This window comes from Primulina huaijiensis, chromosome 5, assembly GCF_012295235.1.
Source record: "Primulina huaijiensis isolate GDHJ02 chromosome 5, ASM1229523v2, whole genome shotgun sequence".
Taxonomy (NCBI): Eukaryota; Viridiplantae; Streptophyta; class Magnoliopsida; order Lamiales; family Gesneriaceae; genus Primulina; species Primulina huaijiensis.
In genome coordinates this window covers 23,098,239-23,116,509 of record NC_133310.1, presented here as the reverse complement: position 1 = coordinate 23,116,509, position 18,271 = coordinate 23,098,239, and the positions used below count along the sequence as shown (strand labels likewise).

At 34.9% G+C, this 18,271-nt stretch overlaps 1 protein-coding gene across 2 annotated transcripts; it reads right to left on the bottom strand.

Moving 5' to 3' along the window:
• Positions 1-1,327: 1,327 nt before the first annotated feature.
• Positions 1,328-17,989, bottom strand: LOC140977318 (uncharacterized). 2 transcript variants are annotated; one of them, XM_073442025.1, is made up of 7 exons: positions 17,470-17,989; positions 11,636-11,887; positions 11,348-11,530; positions 11,200-11,281; positions 4,298-4,405; positions 1,930-2,088; positions 1,328-1,814 (listed from the first exon to the last, which is right to left on the bottom strand). In XM_073442025.1, the coding sequence occupies exons 5-7, from the start codon at positions 4,401-4,403 to the stop codon at positions 1,597-1,599; spliced, it is 483 nt and encodes a 160-aa protein (XP_073298126.1). In that variant the 5' UTR covers positions 4,404-4,405; positions 11,200-11,281; positions 11,348-11,530; positions 11,636-11,887; positions 17,470-17,989; the 3' UTR covers positions 1,328-1,596. The 2 variants fall into 2 exon arrangements, with proteins under 2 accessions (XP_073298126.1, XP_073298125.1); XM_073442024.1 differs by lacking the exon at positions 17,470-17,989 and adding an exon at positions 12,193-12,426.
• Between the last annotated feature and the right edge of the window lie 282 nt (positions 17,990-18,271).

The window sequence follows — 18,271 nt, the reverse complement described above, 5'->3', positions numbered from 1 at the left end:
ATTTGGTCATAAAGTTTCAAAGTAGAAAAAGAGAAAGAAGCACAAAACAAATGGCTTCCAACATGACATAACCCAATTCAAGAACTTCTGGCCTGGGAATAAATCTGATATGAACTTTGATATATGATCTTGGACCTTTGTTGCTCATCATTTGTCTACAGAAGTAAATAATAAATTCAGGCGGGCCAAGAACTCGGTCACATAATTGCTGATCAAGGCTTGAAAGAGGATTAGTGTTGATAATGCCGATGAATTTATATCCCAAACTTTTAATGATTATTGTATATCAATTGAGATAATTGTTGAACATTCTACTTCTCATGTTCATACACAAAATAGTTTAGCAGAGTGATTGATTAAGCGTCTCCAATTAATAGTTAGACCATTAATTATGAGAACAAATTCCCCCGCATTTGTCTATGGACATGCTATTTTGCATTCAGCAACAAATATATGCATATGATCAACTAGTTACCAAGAATTATCTCATTTACAACTAGCTTTTAGCCAAGAGCCTAATATTTCTTAAATAAGAATTTTTGGATATGTGGTAGGTATATGTTCCAATTAGTCCACCACAACGCACTAAAATGGATCCTCAAAGAAGATCAAGAATATATGTTGGATATGATTCTCTTTCGGTTATTAAATATTTATAACCAACGACTAGAGATGTTTTCACGACACGATTTACAAAATCTCATTTTAATTAAACTAAATTTCCAACACTAGGGGAGAAAATTTAAAATCACCAAGTGAATTAACTTGGAATACAACTCTACATCAATTTGATAATTGGATAAATGAAGGTAAATTTGAAATTTAAAGTTAAAAAGAAAATTTAAAAAATAACAAATTTAACAAACAATTATTAAAATCAAATATAAATATTCTTAATTAAAAAAAACCCAATTTTTTTTATTAAACTGACAGCTGAAATTACTAAATAAGCTACTAAATGATACATAAAAAAAATTATTAAAAATTCTCAATACACGTGTCCATTTTTTGATAAACATGAGAGGATAATCGTAAATTTTTGAAAAAACACAAAAATATTATCTTTTAAATTTTTTTGCACCAATAACACATAATAATCTTTACAGTATTCCTTGTCAAATAGTTTACTGGTTTAATTTAAATTTTTTAACAATCCTATTTTTATTTTGGAAATATGAGAAACAAAACCTTATTTAACATCATCATATATAAATCTTAATACATACTAACACATTTTACATTCTATAAGTTTCATACATACCACATAATAATTAAATAAATGAAGAAAATTAATTTGTTTAATTACCGATTGTAGATTGTATGATATCAATGTTGATAACGTTAATCTGACAAAACATGAATCATCATATCCACCCGTGGACCAGACAATAAATGAGTTCCATCGAATAAATGAAATAACTCATAAACGCAACGGGCACAAGTCCCAAAAGCATTCGCCGTCCCTTGCAATACACGTATCATAATCCACAAACTACTCCCTTCTTTTTAACCATACTTTTTCACTCCAAGAACAAACCACGGACCTACACGTCAACCAAACGAAAGATGACAAGACTCGATGTATTTTCGTTTGAACTAAAAAACGTTAGATGCTGGGAACCAATAATAGTTTGCCTGGAAAACGGACTCCTCCAAGGCTCTATGTGCCTCCGCGGCTTGAGAGAAGCTAAAAATAGCTCCAATTATTGGCCTCACAGATCCAGCTTCTATTAGTGGCCAAAACCTTACCGCAACATTAGACAGAAGCCAACCCAATCTTTCAGAAGTTAGACGTAGCAACTCCCCACCCCCACCTATATACACCATTAAAAGTCATTAATAAAATGGAGCTAAGTAAAAAGATAATCAGTATCAACAGAAAACGAAAAGAATTAAGTAAAAAATTCATCTAAAAGGACAAGTAACTACCCACAACACGAATATCTTTCGCCCCGAGGACCGAAATTTCAATATCCGCACAACGCCCACTCTTGGCTCCTAAACTGACAAGAGACCCGTCTATGGCCAGACAGTCCACGTTCCTTCGAAAATAATCACGCCCATTGACATCCACTATAATGTCCACCCCTACAAAGAGATGGCCGAGTTAGATATAGAGAACCAAGGCATCGGTGACATGAGATTGAGATATACATACAATGTAGTACCGAATCAAGCACTGAAGTTAGTAAAATACAATCACAATAAATCTACCAAAATTCTTTTTCCCATTCATTGAAATGTATATTACATTATATAGATGCATAATGTCTCAATCGAAATGCATATGCAACAATGTTGCAACCGATCACACCACTCAAAAGGTACATGTTTTTGGGACACCCTTTTGGTCACAAACTCACAAACCACTTTCCTACCTGCTACTCATACCCTCATATTATTGTGTAAAGTGCGATGTGACCATAAATACATCTAAGAAGTACGAGACTAAAAAATTGAACTCCAAGCAAATATGTCTCGATAACAAACCAGATAGATATGCTCTGATCTACACAATACTATATAGATAAGAGACTCTGCATCATTTTCGTTGGTCAACGAGACACCTGGATATTTTATTGATCATCCATCACATTGTAGGTTCAAACATAATAATATGACGATATCTTTACTCTTCCACTTCTAACTCAACATGACAGAAGAAGGCAAGATAATCATGTAAGATAATCAAGCACCTATAGATTATCATGTCTGTTGTTCTTTCAATACGCAATAACTACAAGTGAATATGCATAGGGTTTCAAACAATTTGTAAGACTTGATATAATTAGATCCACGTGAACCTAATAGAATCAGGATTTCAAACTTTTCCTCTTCCTCAACAAGCTGAGGATGTTGTAGCTTTCTCCTTACATCTAATAGTCCGTATTTACTGTTTCAAGTGGGTATTTTATATCATGTTTTATCAATGTCTACAAGTAATGCACATCCTCAAAACAAATTAAAATGATTTAGTCGACATTTGTTGATAATACTCTTATATTCAATAGGAAATGGAACATAATTATGGAAGAGCATCTGGAGTACACAACTCGTGGTCTGATCCCCTGCAAGAAATCTCTCCCATCTATTGAAAACAGTTAAACACACCACTTTATTTCATCTCACCGAGAAAAGAATCTAGCATAAGCTATTCTCTGCCATAGATTGGGCTCATCATGCTGTACTCGCGAGGAAGGAAAAGATTTATGCTTTGTAGTACTATTCTCTTGTTATTTTGTTACCTCCATGACGAGTGTTCAGTAATTTGTACATGACGGCATGACCAACATCTTTGTCAGAAGTGGCCATTCACTTCCAAGAAAAATCGAATGCAGTTAAACGACGATGACTGATGAATGTGCACAATATATAAATATTAAATATATATATTCTTTTAAAAGAATCCAACTCAGACTCGCACTTTTTGATTGGTTGATGATGTTTCCCAAATATGACAAGGTTCTCACACAATATGGTGGAATGTGATACATACTTGAATTTTGTTTCAGGACTAAAGGATCCTGTGTCCCAGCATTGTGAAGTAGATCAAGTTCAAAATAGATAGTATTGAAAGGGAAAAGAACTGCCCAAAATATAAGTTTTTGTGAACCCTTACGTGGAATAATCCTTTATCTAGAAGAAGAAATTGATTTATCAAAAAATACTTTCGAACGAGAATTAAGATGCTGTTTGTGATGGATTTTAACACTTGGTCGATAATAACTACGATTGAAATAATATAACAACAAATTTTCTATGCAAACTGAGACATATTAATAGGCAGAGGAAAATAAAGCAAAAAGTTATTCCCGAAGTAGCAGCTAGTGAAATCTGAGAGGTTTTGACACAATTAAATCAAGGAGAAATGTTAAGCCGCTAGACTCAGAAGCTACATCTAACATCTTATAAAATGTGAGCACTCTGTAAATATTTAAAATGATATCTCATATAAAATAAAGCAAAAAGTTATTCCCGAAGTAGCAGCTAGTGAAATCTGAGAGGTTTTGACACAATTAAATCAAGGAGAAATGTTAAGCCGCTACACTCAGAAGCTACATCTAACATCTTATAAAATGTGAGCACTCTGTAAATATTTAAAATGATATCTCATATACCTCACTACAAGTTGGAAGGACTAGGGAGCTTATAAGGTCCGTCAGAAAAGGAAGTGATACCCAAATGATTTTGTAATGTCTAACTCTCTTTCATCAGCCCATAAAAAGTGAAAATGTTTTTGTAACTAAATTTTTACCTAAATAATAATTGTAAAAAAGCACGATAATGCTGCATGTACCTTTTCCTCCAGTTTCAGCATTTACGCGTTCGGGAAAGTCCTGTTTCTTGTAGTTGATGCAGACATCTGCTCCCAGCATTTTGCAAAGCAACAGCTTTTCTTCCATTCCTAGAAAAAGCATACATTTAGTCGCATATCACTTGATGAATATTTCACAAAATATGGTGGGGGTATGGGCATGATGCTGCCCCAATGTGTTCTCACCTGAATTGCGTGGCGCCACATCCAATTAACTAATCAAACATTCCCTTCGGCAAAAAAATTTGAAAACTTAGCAATGTAAACTCTACTTTTGAAAGTCACCCGATATCTCAAGTACATATCACTGTAATAACAACATCTAAAACCCTGTTTGACCAACCCTGTCACTATTTCAACATTTAAGACCACCGAATCGGCTTATTTCATTTCGCCGAAGCATAAAACAAATCGATTATGTTCGCCATTATCACCATGCTAAGAAAACATGGCAGGTGAAACGAGCACCAATCTTATGCTATTTTCACCAAATCCAGCAGGGATCCTTCCCTTTTTATTCTCTTAATCAAAGAAAGGAATGACATGGAAAAAACAATCTAATATTAAATTTGAAGAAATCAAAGAATAATTACAGTCATTGCAGTTTCTAGAATGCTCTTAGCAGAATAAAAATAAAAAATTTGGACACAACACAATGAAAAAGGAGGAGGTTTTGATGTGAGACTACACACTAATTGTGGAGAAAATAGAAGGAAATATTGTTTTTGTGTAGAGATATTCTATGAATAGTTGCTACTAAAGTACATAGGCTAATTAATGATAATTATTGTCTAGCACCTAAGCTTAAGGGATTTTGCCTACAATTAAGTCTGATTATTCTGTATATATTAGCAGACCTAGTGCATTTAAAATAAGAAAAAAACTCATCATGATTTCAGAAATACAATTTTCCTTTCAGTGTGATGGACTTAATTATTTATTCTTTGTCTTCTTCTGCACCTCTCTGCATGTATCAGAGCCTGGGCTTTGATTACGCAGGTATGAACGTCCCTTAGAGCTCTGAAAATAAGAGCTCTGACGTGAAGAGCAGATGCAGCGACCAGTCCTAAGGGTGTGGAAGCAGCCGTAACAGACTAAAATCGATCTCTCTCTCTCTCTCTCTCTCTCTCTCTGGCCTCTTTATACTTTCATTTTCACTTTGGGCCTTGGAACTGGTAGCCGAAACAGATATCTAAAAAATCTGTCTCCCAATAGAGGGCCATGACTTCAGATACAAGTGTGACTTTCTCCACAGACAATACAGGCGAGAATAATTCTCACCCATATTCAGAAGTGATGACGGACATAATTTTTTAATCAAAATTTGGGGTTTTTCCCAATAAAAGAGTAGTATTCATCATAACTCTTGTATACAAATTAACACCACAACAAAATGGGGTGGCAAAAAGTAAAAATAGACACCTCCTAGTTGTCACAAGGTCTCTAAAGTTTACCACTAGAGTAACTAAATATTCACGAGGAAGCATTATTTTAACTGCTACTTACCTGATTAACAAAATGCCGTCAAGAGTTCTATATTTCAAGTTACTTTTGGCAATTTTTAAAGAAACCTTACCTATATCTCGCAAATCATCTGATTTACAGCTCATAGCATTTGGTTGTGTGGCATTCGTTCCTATGCATCATCATAGTCGTGATAAACTGGATCCTCGAGCTTTAAAGCGACTTTTTGGGATATTCTCCCTCACAAAAAGAGTACAAGTGTTTTAATCACCTCACAAAAAGTTTTTGTAACAATGGATGTCAATTTTTTTGAATCTCAAGCTTACTATAGCACTCTTTTTCAGGGGGAGGATAAATGTGAAGACTTTTTAATCTAGATCTTGAGACAACAAAAGATACCGAGCAAAAGTCCGAACATTGATTTCATGATTAATGTGGATGTAAACACACCTAATCCGGTGCAACTTCAGAATATGGATACTAGAACAGGAGATGAGGATATTGGGAGATTTGGGGAAGTCTACACAAGACGAGCTCAAAGCAATTGAGATATCATAGCTCCACATAACCAAAGGGGTGAGCCGAGGGTGGATTCTAACCTTCAAACCCCTTCAGAAATAGGTAATTAATCCGAATCTCCTCTTGTTGAACTAGAATCTTCAGAGCTCTTGGACTTTCCTATTGCTCTCCCTCTTTCTAATAATGTATCCTAAAATAAGATATCTAAATCTTATTCTAGTTTTATCTCACAGTTGCATTGTGTGGATGTTCCTAAGACAATACAGGAAGCTCTAAGAGCTCTAGAATGGAAGGTTGTCCTTGAGGAAATGGATTATGGATGCGCTGAAAAAAAATGTAACATGGGAAATTGACCATCTTCCATGAAACAGACAATGGGATGCAAATGAGTGTTTACAGTGAAGCTTAATTCATATGGATCTTTAGAACGCTACAAAGCGAACCTTGTCGCTAAGGGATTCACCTAGACTCTCTTCTACATCATTTGGATGTGAAAAATGTCAATGGTGAGTTAGAAGATGTGTCAATGGATGTTCCACCGGATTTGAAAAACAATTTGAAGGAAAAGTGTGTAAACTGAATAAATCCATTTATGGATTGAAGCAATCACCACGGGCCTGGTTTGAAAGATTTTCCAGATCAGTCAAGAAACAAGGTTACACTCAGATATACAATGTTCGTAAGGCATGTGAGTGAAGGTAAAATTACACCCAGGGACAATTAGATTATAGAATGTACGAAGAACATTTGGAGGCAACATACAAGATTTTGCGATATCCGAAAAATTCACCAGGAAAAGGTTATTCTTTCGAAAAACCAATCAGAGAAGCATAGAAACCTTTACTAACGTAGATTGGGCATGATCAATATCTAATAGAAGATCCACTTCAGGGTATTGTATTTTTTATAGGGCAATCTTGTCACTTGGAAAAGCAAGAAGCAAAATGTCTAATGGCAAATGGAGTATGTGAACTACTATGGCTGAAGTTGGAACTAAAAAAACTCAAGATAGAAGGAGAGGCTCCCATGAGATTGTTTTGTGACAACAAACATATGCAATCAGTACAATCCAGTTCAATATGATCGCACTAACCATATCGAAGTTCGTAGAAATTTCATCAAAGAGAAACTGGAGAATAAAATCATTTGTATGTCATTCGTCACATTTGAACAGGGGGTTGCCGAAGCGATGACAAAAGGTATTTCAGACCAAAATTTGAGGACCTCGCTAGCAAGTTGGGCAAGACATATATCTTTGCTCCAACTTGAAGGGGTTGTGAAGAAAATAGAAGGAAATATTGTGTTTGTGTAGAGATATTTATGAATATTTGCTTCTTAAGTACATAAGCTAATTAAGGATGATTATTGTCTAGCACCTAAACTTAAGGGATTGTGCCTAGAATTAAGTCTGATTATTCTGTATATATTGGTAGACTTAGTGATAGTAGAATAAGAAAAAAACTTATCATAATTTCAGAAATACACTTTTCTTTTCTATGTGATGGATTTAATACTTCATTGTTTATCTCCTTCTGAGCCTCTCCACTCCCCCTGTTAGGATGTAAATCCACTCCCCCTGTTAGGGTGCGAAACTAAATTGGGCTGATTTGAATTTCAAATCCCAATTCTCATATTTTAAATGGTCTTGAAATCCACTCATCTAACACGTTATGCCGAATCCCCAGATCTGAAAATTCAACTTCGATCCAGGCCTCTACTTCAGGTCCGCACACCCACCTGCTTCTTCGAAAACACCTCTGGCTCTTCTTCTTTGTATCAATCTTGCACAGGTTCAGTTAAAACTTTTTCTGGAAATGTATTTTTGTATCTCTGTGTGTGGGTTCAGATAAATGCTTGAGTAGTGATTTTAATATGAAATTTATGGTGTTTTTTGAGTAAGTATGGTCAGTCAAATTCAAGTTTTCGCACTTCAATTCGATACTCAAATGAAATTCGCTTGGATTTATGGGTGTTTTATTTGTACTTCTTTGGGCATTGGATTTTTTTATCAGTATGAGAATGAACACCGCAAATCCCGATCTAGAGTGTTTTGTATTTTTTTAGATTTTCCCATCTGAGTAACGATCATTCGATTGGAAATGTGTGTCACGGGTATTGATCACCATTTGGAATTTAAGAAATTATTTTCTGCAATTCTATTTCTTCCAATGGCTGTGTTTTAGGCTGATTGCTGAGTTGTTTATGCCAAAAACGTGATAATGTACATAGAGATTGTTAGCCTTGAACTTTGACGGGATTATCTTTCTACTGGCAGTTATTATCTTGTGGGATATATCAATTGAAACTTAGTTGTTTGAGAAAAGTGCCAGTATTAAACATAAATGACGTGTCAATCTATAGGTGAATGTCATAAGAAACTATGTAAATCATCAAGGAATTACGTGTCATGGAATGGAGACATGGACAGCCATTTGGCAAAGGTTCTGATTGACCAAATGGCTCAAGAAACAAATGAGATGGAGATACTTGAAAACACAAGCATTTTTTGCGATCTATTTAAATTCCAAATTGCACCTTAATTGACAAAAGAAAATATTAAAAAATAGGGTCAAGGCTTGGAAAAAATATTAGTGTTGTTGCAGATGCCCAAAAGCAAAGTGGGATTTCTTGGGATGAAGGCCGAAAAATAATTAGTCACATCAAATGAATGGAAGAAATATGTAATGACTTGAATCATTATTTTGAATGAATTACTAATTAATAGATTGTTAAAGAGTTGTTAATTAAACATTATTAAGGAATTGATAATTCGAGTTTAACCTGTTGTGATCCACCAGATTTAAAATGGACCACCCAATCTACTTCATATTACATTATCCCGAAAAATCCAACTACACGAATGAGATTATAACACGTGGCAGATAAGATTGAATTTGGATCTTTTAACTAGTCCGGTTGCAGCCAATAAATGGAAGCTGATTTCATTTGTTTTCCTACACCACTTTCCCTCATCTACTCTCTCTCGAATTCTAGCCATATACCTTAGATTTTCTAGCCATTTTCTAGGACAGTTTAGTGTCGGGAAGCTTCGAAGATAGTGTCGACTCGAGGAGGGGTCGGTGAACCGGGACACGCAGATTGAGACGTCATCAACGGGCTGACGATGGATGCATGGATAATCCTAAAGCCTTAAATAGTGATTTAAGGATCATTAGGAAGAACTTTGAAACATGTTTGGTAATTCAAGATCTGGCTTGACAGTGATTTCATTATGTTGGTATTGTTTAGGTTCAGAAAAGTAACTTTCTGTCAGATTGTTTTACTGAGGTACGTGATATACTGACTGAGATATCCAAGCGTAGTATACACTCTCATATACTGCATATTTATCTGTTGCATGAATTATTTTTATTGTTTTGGCATATTATGCATGACATATCACGTTGGGCCAGATATCTTTTGATATATACTTCGTTTGTTGGGGTCACTCAACCCTGTTCTGTATTTTGGACGGTTGGGCATCGAGAGCTACAGTGTTCGACGGGACCCGAAGGCTCTAATGACCCTGGACATTGTAGGTCCACGTCTTGACGATGAGTGTGAGAGCCAAAACATGCCTAGGGCAGATCAAAGACTACACACTCAGGCGCCTCTAGACTGAGCATGAGATTCTTGACTTGATCCTTGATATCCGAGCATATCGTATTTCACATGCATCATATCAGTTTGTACACTCGTACATTATCGTATTGGGCAATTGTCGCTCACGTCCTTGTTTTTATCTTGGGCACCCCAATCCACAGTGAAGGTCTTAGGTTGGACAGTTCGGATGGCCAGGACAGTGGCTAGAGCAGTTGGAATTTTCAGTGGTGATCCAGCGGAGGTTTTATTTGGTTTTTCGTGCAGGATTATGTATTCAATATGGTTATATTAATGTTTAAAACTGAGGTTATTATTCTGTTTTCGTTTGAGTTGTAAGATGATTAAGTTATTTGGTTTCCGTTGTTTAATTATTGTTATCTAGTTTACTATCGCATGCTTATTAGTTTGTTTAGTAGTGACTCAGGGTAAGGGCACTACAGAATATGTTGGCATGCGTGTTTTTTTTGTACTTTGTTTTATAGATGACTTAAATTATATATATCTTACTTTCTTATGAATAGTAACATCAAAATGGAAAAGGATTACAAAATAAAGTTATTGAGAACTGGAGAGATGTGTTTCTAGGTGGTTCGGGTACAGAAAGTTTGGGTGTTGAATGTTTGAAGAAGGTGCCCACATGATGGGTGATGAAGAAGCAGCCGGCAAACTCAGGACAAGAACGATCACGGCCATTTGATCAACACAATCAATAATTCATGTCTCTGTTTGAAGGAATTTGACAAAGAAGCCTTTATGGTTGTAAATTTTGAGGTCTTTAAATATTTCCAAGGCCATTGACTACATGCTGAGCCAAAAACATTTGGAATATGAGATGTGTCGAATAAAGTCAATCCAATACATCACAACATAATATCAGTCCCATTGTGATTTGTGACTCATTACATGAGCACATCTAGTAGGTCATCACAAGTGGTCTAGAGAGAATTTATTATTCTCTAACTTCCTGAGAAGTCAATTAATTTTCCAAATGTCAAAAGGTAAGCTCAACAAAAAAGCTGTGATCACTAGTATGGCCTTGAGAAAAAAGCCATCTTGTGATATTACTTTATAAACAAGCATTAATACGTTTTTTTGGGCAAACAGGCATTAATAAGTTAAGACAGTTATTATGATGCAGGCATATTATTTTCCGTAACCATAGGAATGTTACGAATACATCAAATTTATCCATTTGCATGCAAGGTAAGAATCAAATACATATGGCCGTGAACAGTTAAAATGCAACTGCAGTTGCACAGGATAAATTAACACAAAATGAAAACAATAATCAATACTACCTGCTGCAACAAATACTTTGCAACCAACGTACTTAGCATATTGAAGAGCAAATATGTCAAATCCACTTGCAGCCTCGTGTATCTGCAGTTGATTTTTAAAGTTTCATTTTTATAAACTATTAGATTTAGCTTCAAAAAATGGCCATACCAAGATTCTTTTGCTCGGGGTGGCTTAGGACAATATCGAAAGAGCATAGAGAGAGAAGCATGACGCTAGTGGCAACGCTGCTGCTTCAACAATGGAAACTCCGCGAGGAATTGGCAAAACAAAATCTATGTGAACTGATACAAACTCTGCATACCCGCCCCCTTTTCTAAGAATCGCACAAACCTGGTATAAATGGAAAACACAAAAAGCGTTGTCATAACAAACCCAATTGTTTAAATGTGGAGAAAAAAACCTTGAACTGCTCAGTCAGCAACAACTGATACACACCTCGACGCCCTCTTTAAAGTTAGATACTTCGGAGCCAACAGCAACAACTACCCCAGAACACTCAAACCCAAGATATGACTTGGCTGCGCGCGAAGGAAGTAGAGAATCCCGACGGCACAAAGCATCGTAAATATTTAGTCCAGTCGCGGCTACTTTTATCATTACCTCATTATCTCCAACAGTGGGCATTGGAGCCTCTTTTACTCGTAAAACATGTGGACCATCGCAGCTATCATAATCCACAACCTTCATCTGCAGAGTCAAACATATCAAATATTACACAATATCAAAACGTGAGGACGTTCCTAGTTCACTCTGCAGTTAAGTTAAACAAAATATCCGGCTGTGCATAATCCTAAATAAGGGATGATTTAAAATAATACAAGAAGATGGGGTCAGCCTAAGGCACAAAAGTGAAAAACATAACGCAGCGCTGAAATGGTGCAGAGATTACAAATAGGACACATAAGTAAATACAAAACATGCACAAAAGCCAATTTACAACTATGTGACCGGAATTAATAACCGGAAAAAAAAATATCAAACAAGCATAATACCGAATATTGCAAGACGAAAAATTTCACGAGAATAGCGCGACAGCTTCAGGGTATCACTTTACAGCAACCCAAAATTCAGCTTCGAGCGAATAAAGCAAATTCAGTACCAACAAAGGTACAATTTTGGTCTTCAAACTCAGAAGATTTCCATTCACATTACCATATGTTTAATAAAATATTAACGTATAAAAATTGAAGTAAAGGAGGTTGCTTACCAGGGCAACAGAATGCTCACTGCAAAAACAAGGTACTCCTAGGGAGTTTTATATTGTGTGTTTCTAGTTTGGAAAACGCCTAGATAATTATTTTTCAAGTAAATTTAGTTGGGGCCCTGTGGCTTGTAAAAGTTCGACCTCCCTTAGTTTGAAAACCGTCAATTTTCAGTTATCAAACGGTACAAAGAGATGGTCCTTTGTGAGATACCAAGTTTAAAATATTTGGGTCATGTAATTCATGTACAAACCATATGAAGCCAGGCCCATTTAATACAAATGGGTTGGGCTTCATTCCCACTATTGTAATGATCCATAAAAATTCATTCTGCCCGCACAGGCCTCGATGGAACATAAATTCCGAAAACCCTATAGTACAGTGGTTAGATTTCCCATCGGTAGAGTTAGTTTCTTCATCCGTGAGCACGGAGTTGTTGTATCCTAACGAAATCTAGGGTCCCCCACTACCAAGACACTCTGCATCAAGGTCATTTTTTAATAAGAATTTCAATTTTCCTAGCAGGGAAAATCCTAAACGAAGACGGAGATCTCTTATTTTTTTGGATTTGGGTTAGGGAATTTTTTATAATCCCCGAAATAGTTCGAGGATCCCCATATCCGAACTTGTCCTGAAAATAATATTATTGTTATTATTATTAATATTAATAATATAATAATATTAATTTTTGAAAATATTAATAATATTTTTTTGACTGTAAAATATTAATAATATTATAATTATTAATATTGATATTAATAATAATAAATAATACGTTCGGGTTCAGAAAATCCTCGAATCCGCCTTATTAATATTTTTGAACAAGGGGGGATGGGGATTTGATTCCCGCATATTCGAACCAATCCCCGAACCCGAAAATGCGAGGATGGGGACGGGGATAGGGCCAAGTATAAAATTCGGAGACGGTGATTGGGAATGCAAACTTGTCCCTGACCCATCCCGTTGTCGTCTATATTCCAGAGTTTTCTTCCCAGCATAGCATTTGGCTAGCATACACAATATATGAGAACCAACTGACCGAATTATCCATCTTCACCTGAGCAAGAACAAATTGAGGGTGCATAAACACTACTCTCAGATTAGTCTCATCCTTCCAAAAAATCCGAATACCACCACTGAAGCCAACCACCTTAACTCTTAGCCAGTTATCGAATCCCATATTCTTCCAAATCTCATCTGCCTGACTGCCCGACACCTTCGGTTCAAGCATCGTACCACACATCCGATTTATGACTCCTAATCATGGTTTTCATGACATGGTTCCATTCTTTAGAGGTTGCACCTTGACAAATCTAAAATCAAGGCCGGTCCTAGACTTTGAAGGGACCGATGTGAAAATAAAATTGGGCCATTTGTATTTATATAAAAATAATAATAAAATCAATTATATAAAGATAATTTTATTATCCGATCACATAAACTAATATCTATAATAAGAAAAATTATATTCCACATTAGTAATAATCAAAATCATTACATCATAGAAAAAGGAAAATGTGTTCTATTACGATTAACTGTGAAAAACTGATCTTACATTTTTATCAGCAAAGTCATCCATCAATATTTCATAATTAAGTTTTTCTAGAAACTCACTCTCAACCAAAATCATAGACAAAAAAAACTTTCAAAAGTAAATCCAAGTCTAAAAGCAATAAAAAAATCCAATATATAATAGTATTTCCAAGCCCACAAGAATCTTTTGGAAAAAAGACAATACAAAATTTTTTTCATTTGACCAATTATAACTACTTGTAAAATACCTACAAAAAAAAAAAGAAAAAATCGTGGTTGGGAAGGTTATAGTAGCCAAAACCTGCATTCAATCTTGTTTAGGTCATTGTTAATCTCAAGCAAGATTTCAGCAATTTCAATTAAGAAAAGCTTCTTTCCTCATATGCAACAGTCACCGGAATAGTCAATAATATCCGGTGTGCAATGAATGAATTTAAGAAACAATTCGTTCTCTACAAAATAATAGTATTTCACTTGCTGTTTTTGTTTCCTTTGGTAGCATATATAGTATGATTTTCGGTTCTTGATATAAATAATCTTCATCCAAATATGAAGCATCTTTCATGTACCCTCTTTTCTTTGTAGTTTCATTTCAAAACTCTTGCAATGAACTTTCAAGTCTTCGTCAACCAATGAACTCAACTTTTCAGCCGTGAAAAGGAATCCAAAAATATCTTCAATTCCTCATATTGCTCAAACATTTTCTTCAATGACACAATTGTTTGATCAACTATGTGCAAGAAATAATGAACTCTAAAAGCTTCTTCAGCAGATTCTTGAGGTATTCTAGAAGACTCATATGTAACCTCATCAAAAATGTCTTTTTCTATATATTTGTCTCTTTTTAGGAAAATAGGATCAATATATCCATTGTTGTATCAAGTTCTTTCGTTGTATTGATGGCTTGTTCATATCCTTGTATTGATGGCTTGTTCATATCCAGATTTTCTGCTCTTCAAAAGAAGCAATTAGCCCCTTGACCTTGGTCATAGCAACATCAATAAACAGGTTTTCAGATTGTAAGTCTTTACTGACAATGTTAACTTTACCTAATATGTCAGACCAAATAACCATGCCGATTAATAACTCAAAATTTCCAAGTTCAAATGTTGCTAGAGACTTAGCTTCGCTTCTTATTTTTGAGTCAGTGTCTCTTTCTTCTGCAACTTGAAGTAAAGCTTATCTAATTTGTTGAGCTTGAAGTACCACAGCTTTCACACTTTCAATATGGCTTTCCCATCGAGTGATTGACAATGGCTTGAGAGTTAAACTTTTTACCGTCGCATGACCTATCAAAATTTTCCACCTCTTTGTACAATGGGAAAATATTGTATTAATTTGTTGTACTAATCCAAAAAAATATTTTGCTTTTCCACAAGAATTTTCAATGTCACAAAGTGTTAAATTCAAACAATGACAACCATATAGAGTGTATAATAAATACTCTAGGATTTATATCGAACACTTTTTTTTGTACGCTTTGGTGTCTCTTTCATATTTGCCCCATTATCATATCTTTGTCCTTTGACATTATCAATATCAAGGTCAAAACATTTCAACACATTTTGCAACACTTTGAAGAACCCTTGTCCTATTGTAACATTCACTTTCAAAAATCCCAAAAAGTACTCTTCTATTTTCATTAGACCTGTAGAAACATCAACACATCTTATAACCAAAGTCATTTGCTCTTGGTTACTAACATCAGGAATGCAATCGAGTATTACAGCAAAGAACTTAGCTTCTTTAATTTTTTGAAGAATTGAACTTTTGATTTCAGAAGCTAACAGACATATCAACTCATTTTGAATTTTGTGGCTAAGATAATGATGATGAGTATTTCTTTCAACATGTTCTTTCATCACTAAGTCCCACCCAGCAATCATCTCAACAAAAACCATTAAGTTTCCATTGTTATCATCATAAAGCTTCTCATTACTACCATGAAATGCTAAGTTTTGTTTAGCCAAAATTCTCACAACTGAAATTAATCGTTGTAATAGCTTCCTCCAATTCCTTTTTGCCTTCTTGATTTGATCTTGAATGGCATGATCAATTGTTTTACCCTTCACTAACATGATACGCAACTCAAACCAGCTAGCATAATAATTGACATGCTCAATACTTAACCAAAAAAAAATGCTTTATCAAGTGCTTTTGAATAAACCAACCAATCTCTATGGTGTTTTTGACCATTTGGCAAAATATGAGTGTAGAAATCCGAAGAGAATCGTCAATTTGATCTACTTTTGTGACCTTTCCCTGTTAATGCATCTCGTATAGGACCTTTTCAACTAATCGATCCTTCCACTTGGGATCTAAATTCTCTCAGTTTCTAGTATAAAAAATGTCAAGTAAAATTGATGAACTTGATTCTTCCTTTACTACATTAATAACATCATCACCACTTTCAGAATAAGTATTTTTAAAGACTAAGCCATCACCATTTCCACTGCCTTCAATCTCATCTACATCTTCCTCTACATCATTTTCAACGGCTAAGCCTTCATGTAATTTATTGCAGTTGTTTTCTTTTTCCTCTTCATTATCCAAATCTTCAAGTGATTGATTTCCCGATTGTTTGACAAAAAATCTGTTGATAGCCCCTCTTTGAGACTCAATAAATTCTTCAACTTTTTTTTTCCTTTTTCCGTTTATCATGTCCTGACTGATACTTCTTAGTTGGAGGCATTCCAATTTTATGCAGATAAATAAACAAATGAAGCTCTCGGATAACCACTTATTACATATATACTAAGATGTAAAAAAGAACAATTGCATCTAAATGTATAAAGAAACAGCCGCATTAAATGATAACGACACATTTTCAAAACTAGCTAGCAAAAAGCTCAAAAGAGATTGAGAATATTATTTTTCCCCATACATATGACACTTTATCTTTCTAGGTCGTGAATATTCGGACATAAAGAGTTTATATCCAATTACTCCACTACCAAAGGATGAAGACAACCGGTACATTATGCATTATTCAAAGAAATAAAGTTAAAATATCAAATAATAAGTTCTTTAACGCAAAAAACTTTGTAATAAGTGCTAACAAGAAATGATTCTTATGTAAATTTTCGTGGTACAGAGACAAATTCATCCTCATATTTCTTTTTGCTATCAAAGAATACACAACCAAGATTCCCCACAATGAATAAGTATTTCAGAGTTTTCCGAAGGGAAAATCTTTAGCAAGAGATGTCAAACATTTGTCCAAACATATTAATTATTAAAGAACTAAACAGTTTTATTAAATTATGTAAAGATTTTGATATCAAATGATTCAGCGGTGTTACAAGACGCCAACAAACACATGGCCATATTCCCTAATATTATTTAACAATAAATAACATCACTAAACAACGTCATTTAGCTAGGAGTAAATAGAATGCAACACGACATGAGCTATAGAGAGAGCTATACACGAGAGCAGCCTACTGGTATGAACGAGAGAAAACCCAGAGAAATTCCATATTGTTTTTGCAAATTTGAAAAAAAAATTAGAATCAAAATAAAACAAGGATTTACCTCTCATAGTCACAAGTATGAATTTCTCGTCGGTTGGTTTAGGTTTTCTTCGATTCAAAGGTTAGGTTAACAGGAAGATAGGCAAATGATTAAGGATCGAAAAGATGATTGAAAAATTTAAGTGATCGACTGATAGGCCCACTATTAAATTTAAAAAACTTTGAAGATTAAATCCTTCAACACAATATACAAAGCATCTGGATAATCTGGAATGTGACGTGGCCCGAACCCCCCATTTTAATTGGAGGCCTGTACGGTGGCACCAGATTGACCATCCCAGGGTCGCCCCTGCACATGGCCAAGAAAGGGAAACTGAACAATTGCCCTGCTATATATTTGATCGGGCATCGACAGTGCCATGGGAGTCAGATTATGAGGCAATCGTGAGGAAGTTTAGAGAATGTGGGTATTGAGATTGTGTGCCTGTGCCTAGAAACCAGGCGGGTTGTGTGGTCGTGAGTGGGTTTTCCAAGAACTTGATGAAACTGTTTTTGGAAGATAATGTTATTCTGAATCCTGAGACTGTATCCATTGGTTTCACGACAATAACATATCATAAAGTACCTTTGCTGCTGCAATGACAATTAGTAAAATGCATGTAATTCCGATATAAATATTAAAACAACAATAACATATCATAAAGTATCGAAAATCCAAAACGAAAAAATCGAACATCGAATCGAATCGAAAGCCGAATTTTATAATTCGGATATAAATGTTAAAACCGAAGTTTATTTGGTTCGGTTTCGGATTATATATGCCAAAACCGAAAAAATCGAAATTTCATTAAATAAATAATTTT

Excerpts from the sequence above, each read along its gene's own strand:
- LOC140977318 (XM_073442025.1), bottom strand. The coding sequence starts at position 4,403 with ATGGAAGAAAAGCTGTTGCTTTGCAAAATGCTGGGAGCAGATGTCTGC. Across the intron at positions 2,089-4,297 it reads TGCTGAAACTGGAGGAAAAG|GGGTGGACATTATAGTGGAT; the intron begins GTACATGCAGCA and ends ATCTCTTTGTAG. Across the intron at positions 1,815-1,929 it reads GAAAGATATTCGTGTTGTGG|GTGGGGGTGGGGAGTTGCTA; the intron begins GTAGTTACTTGT and ends TGGTGTATATAG.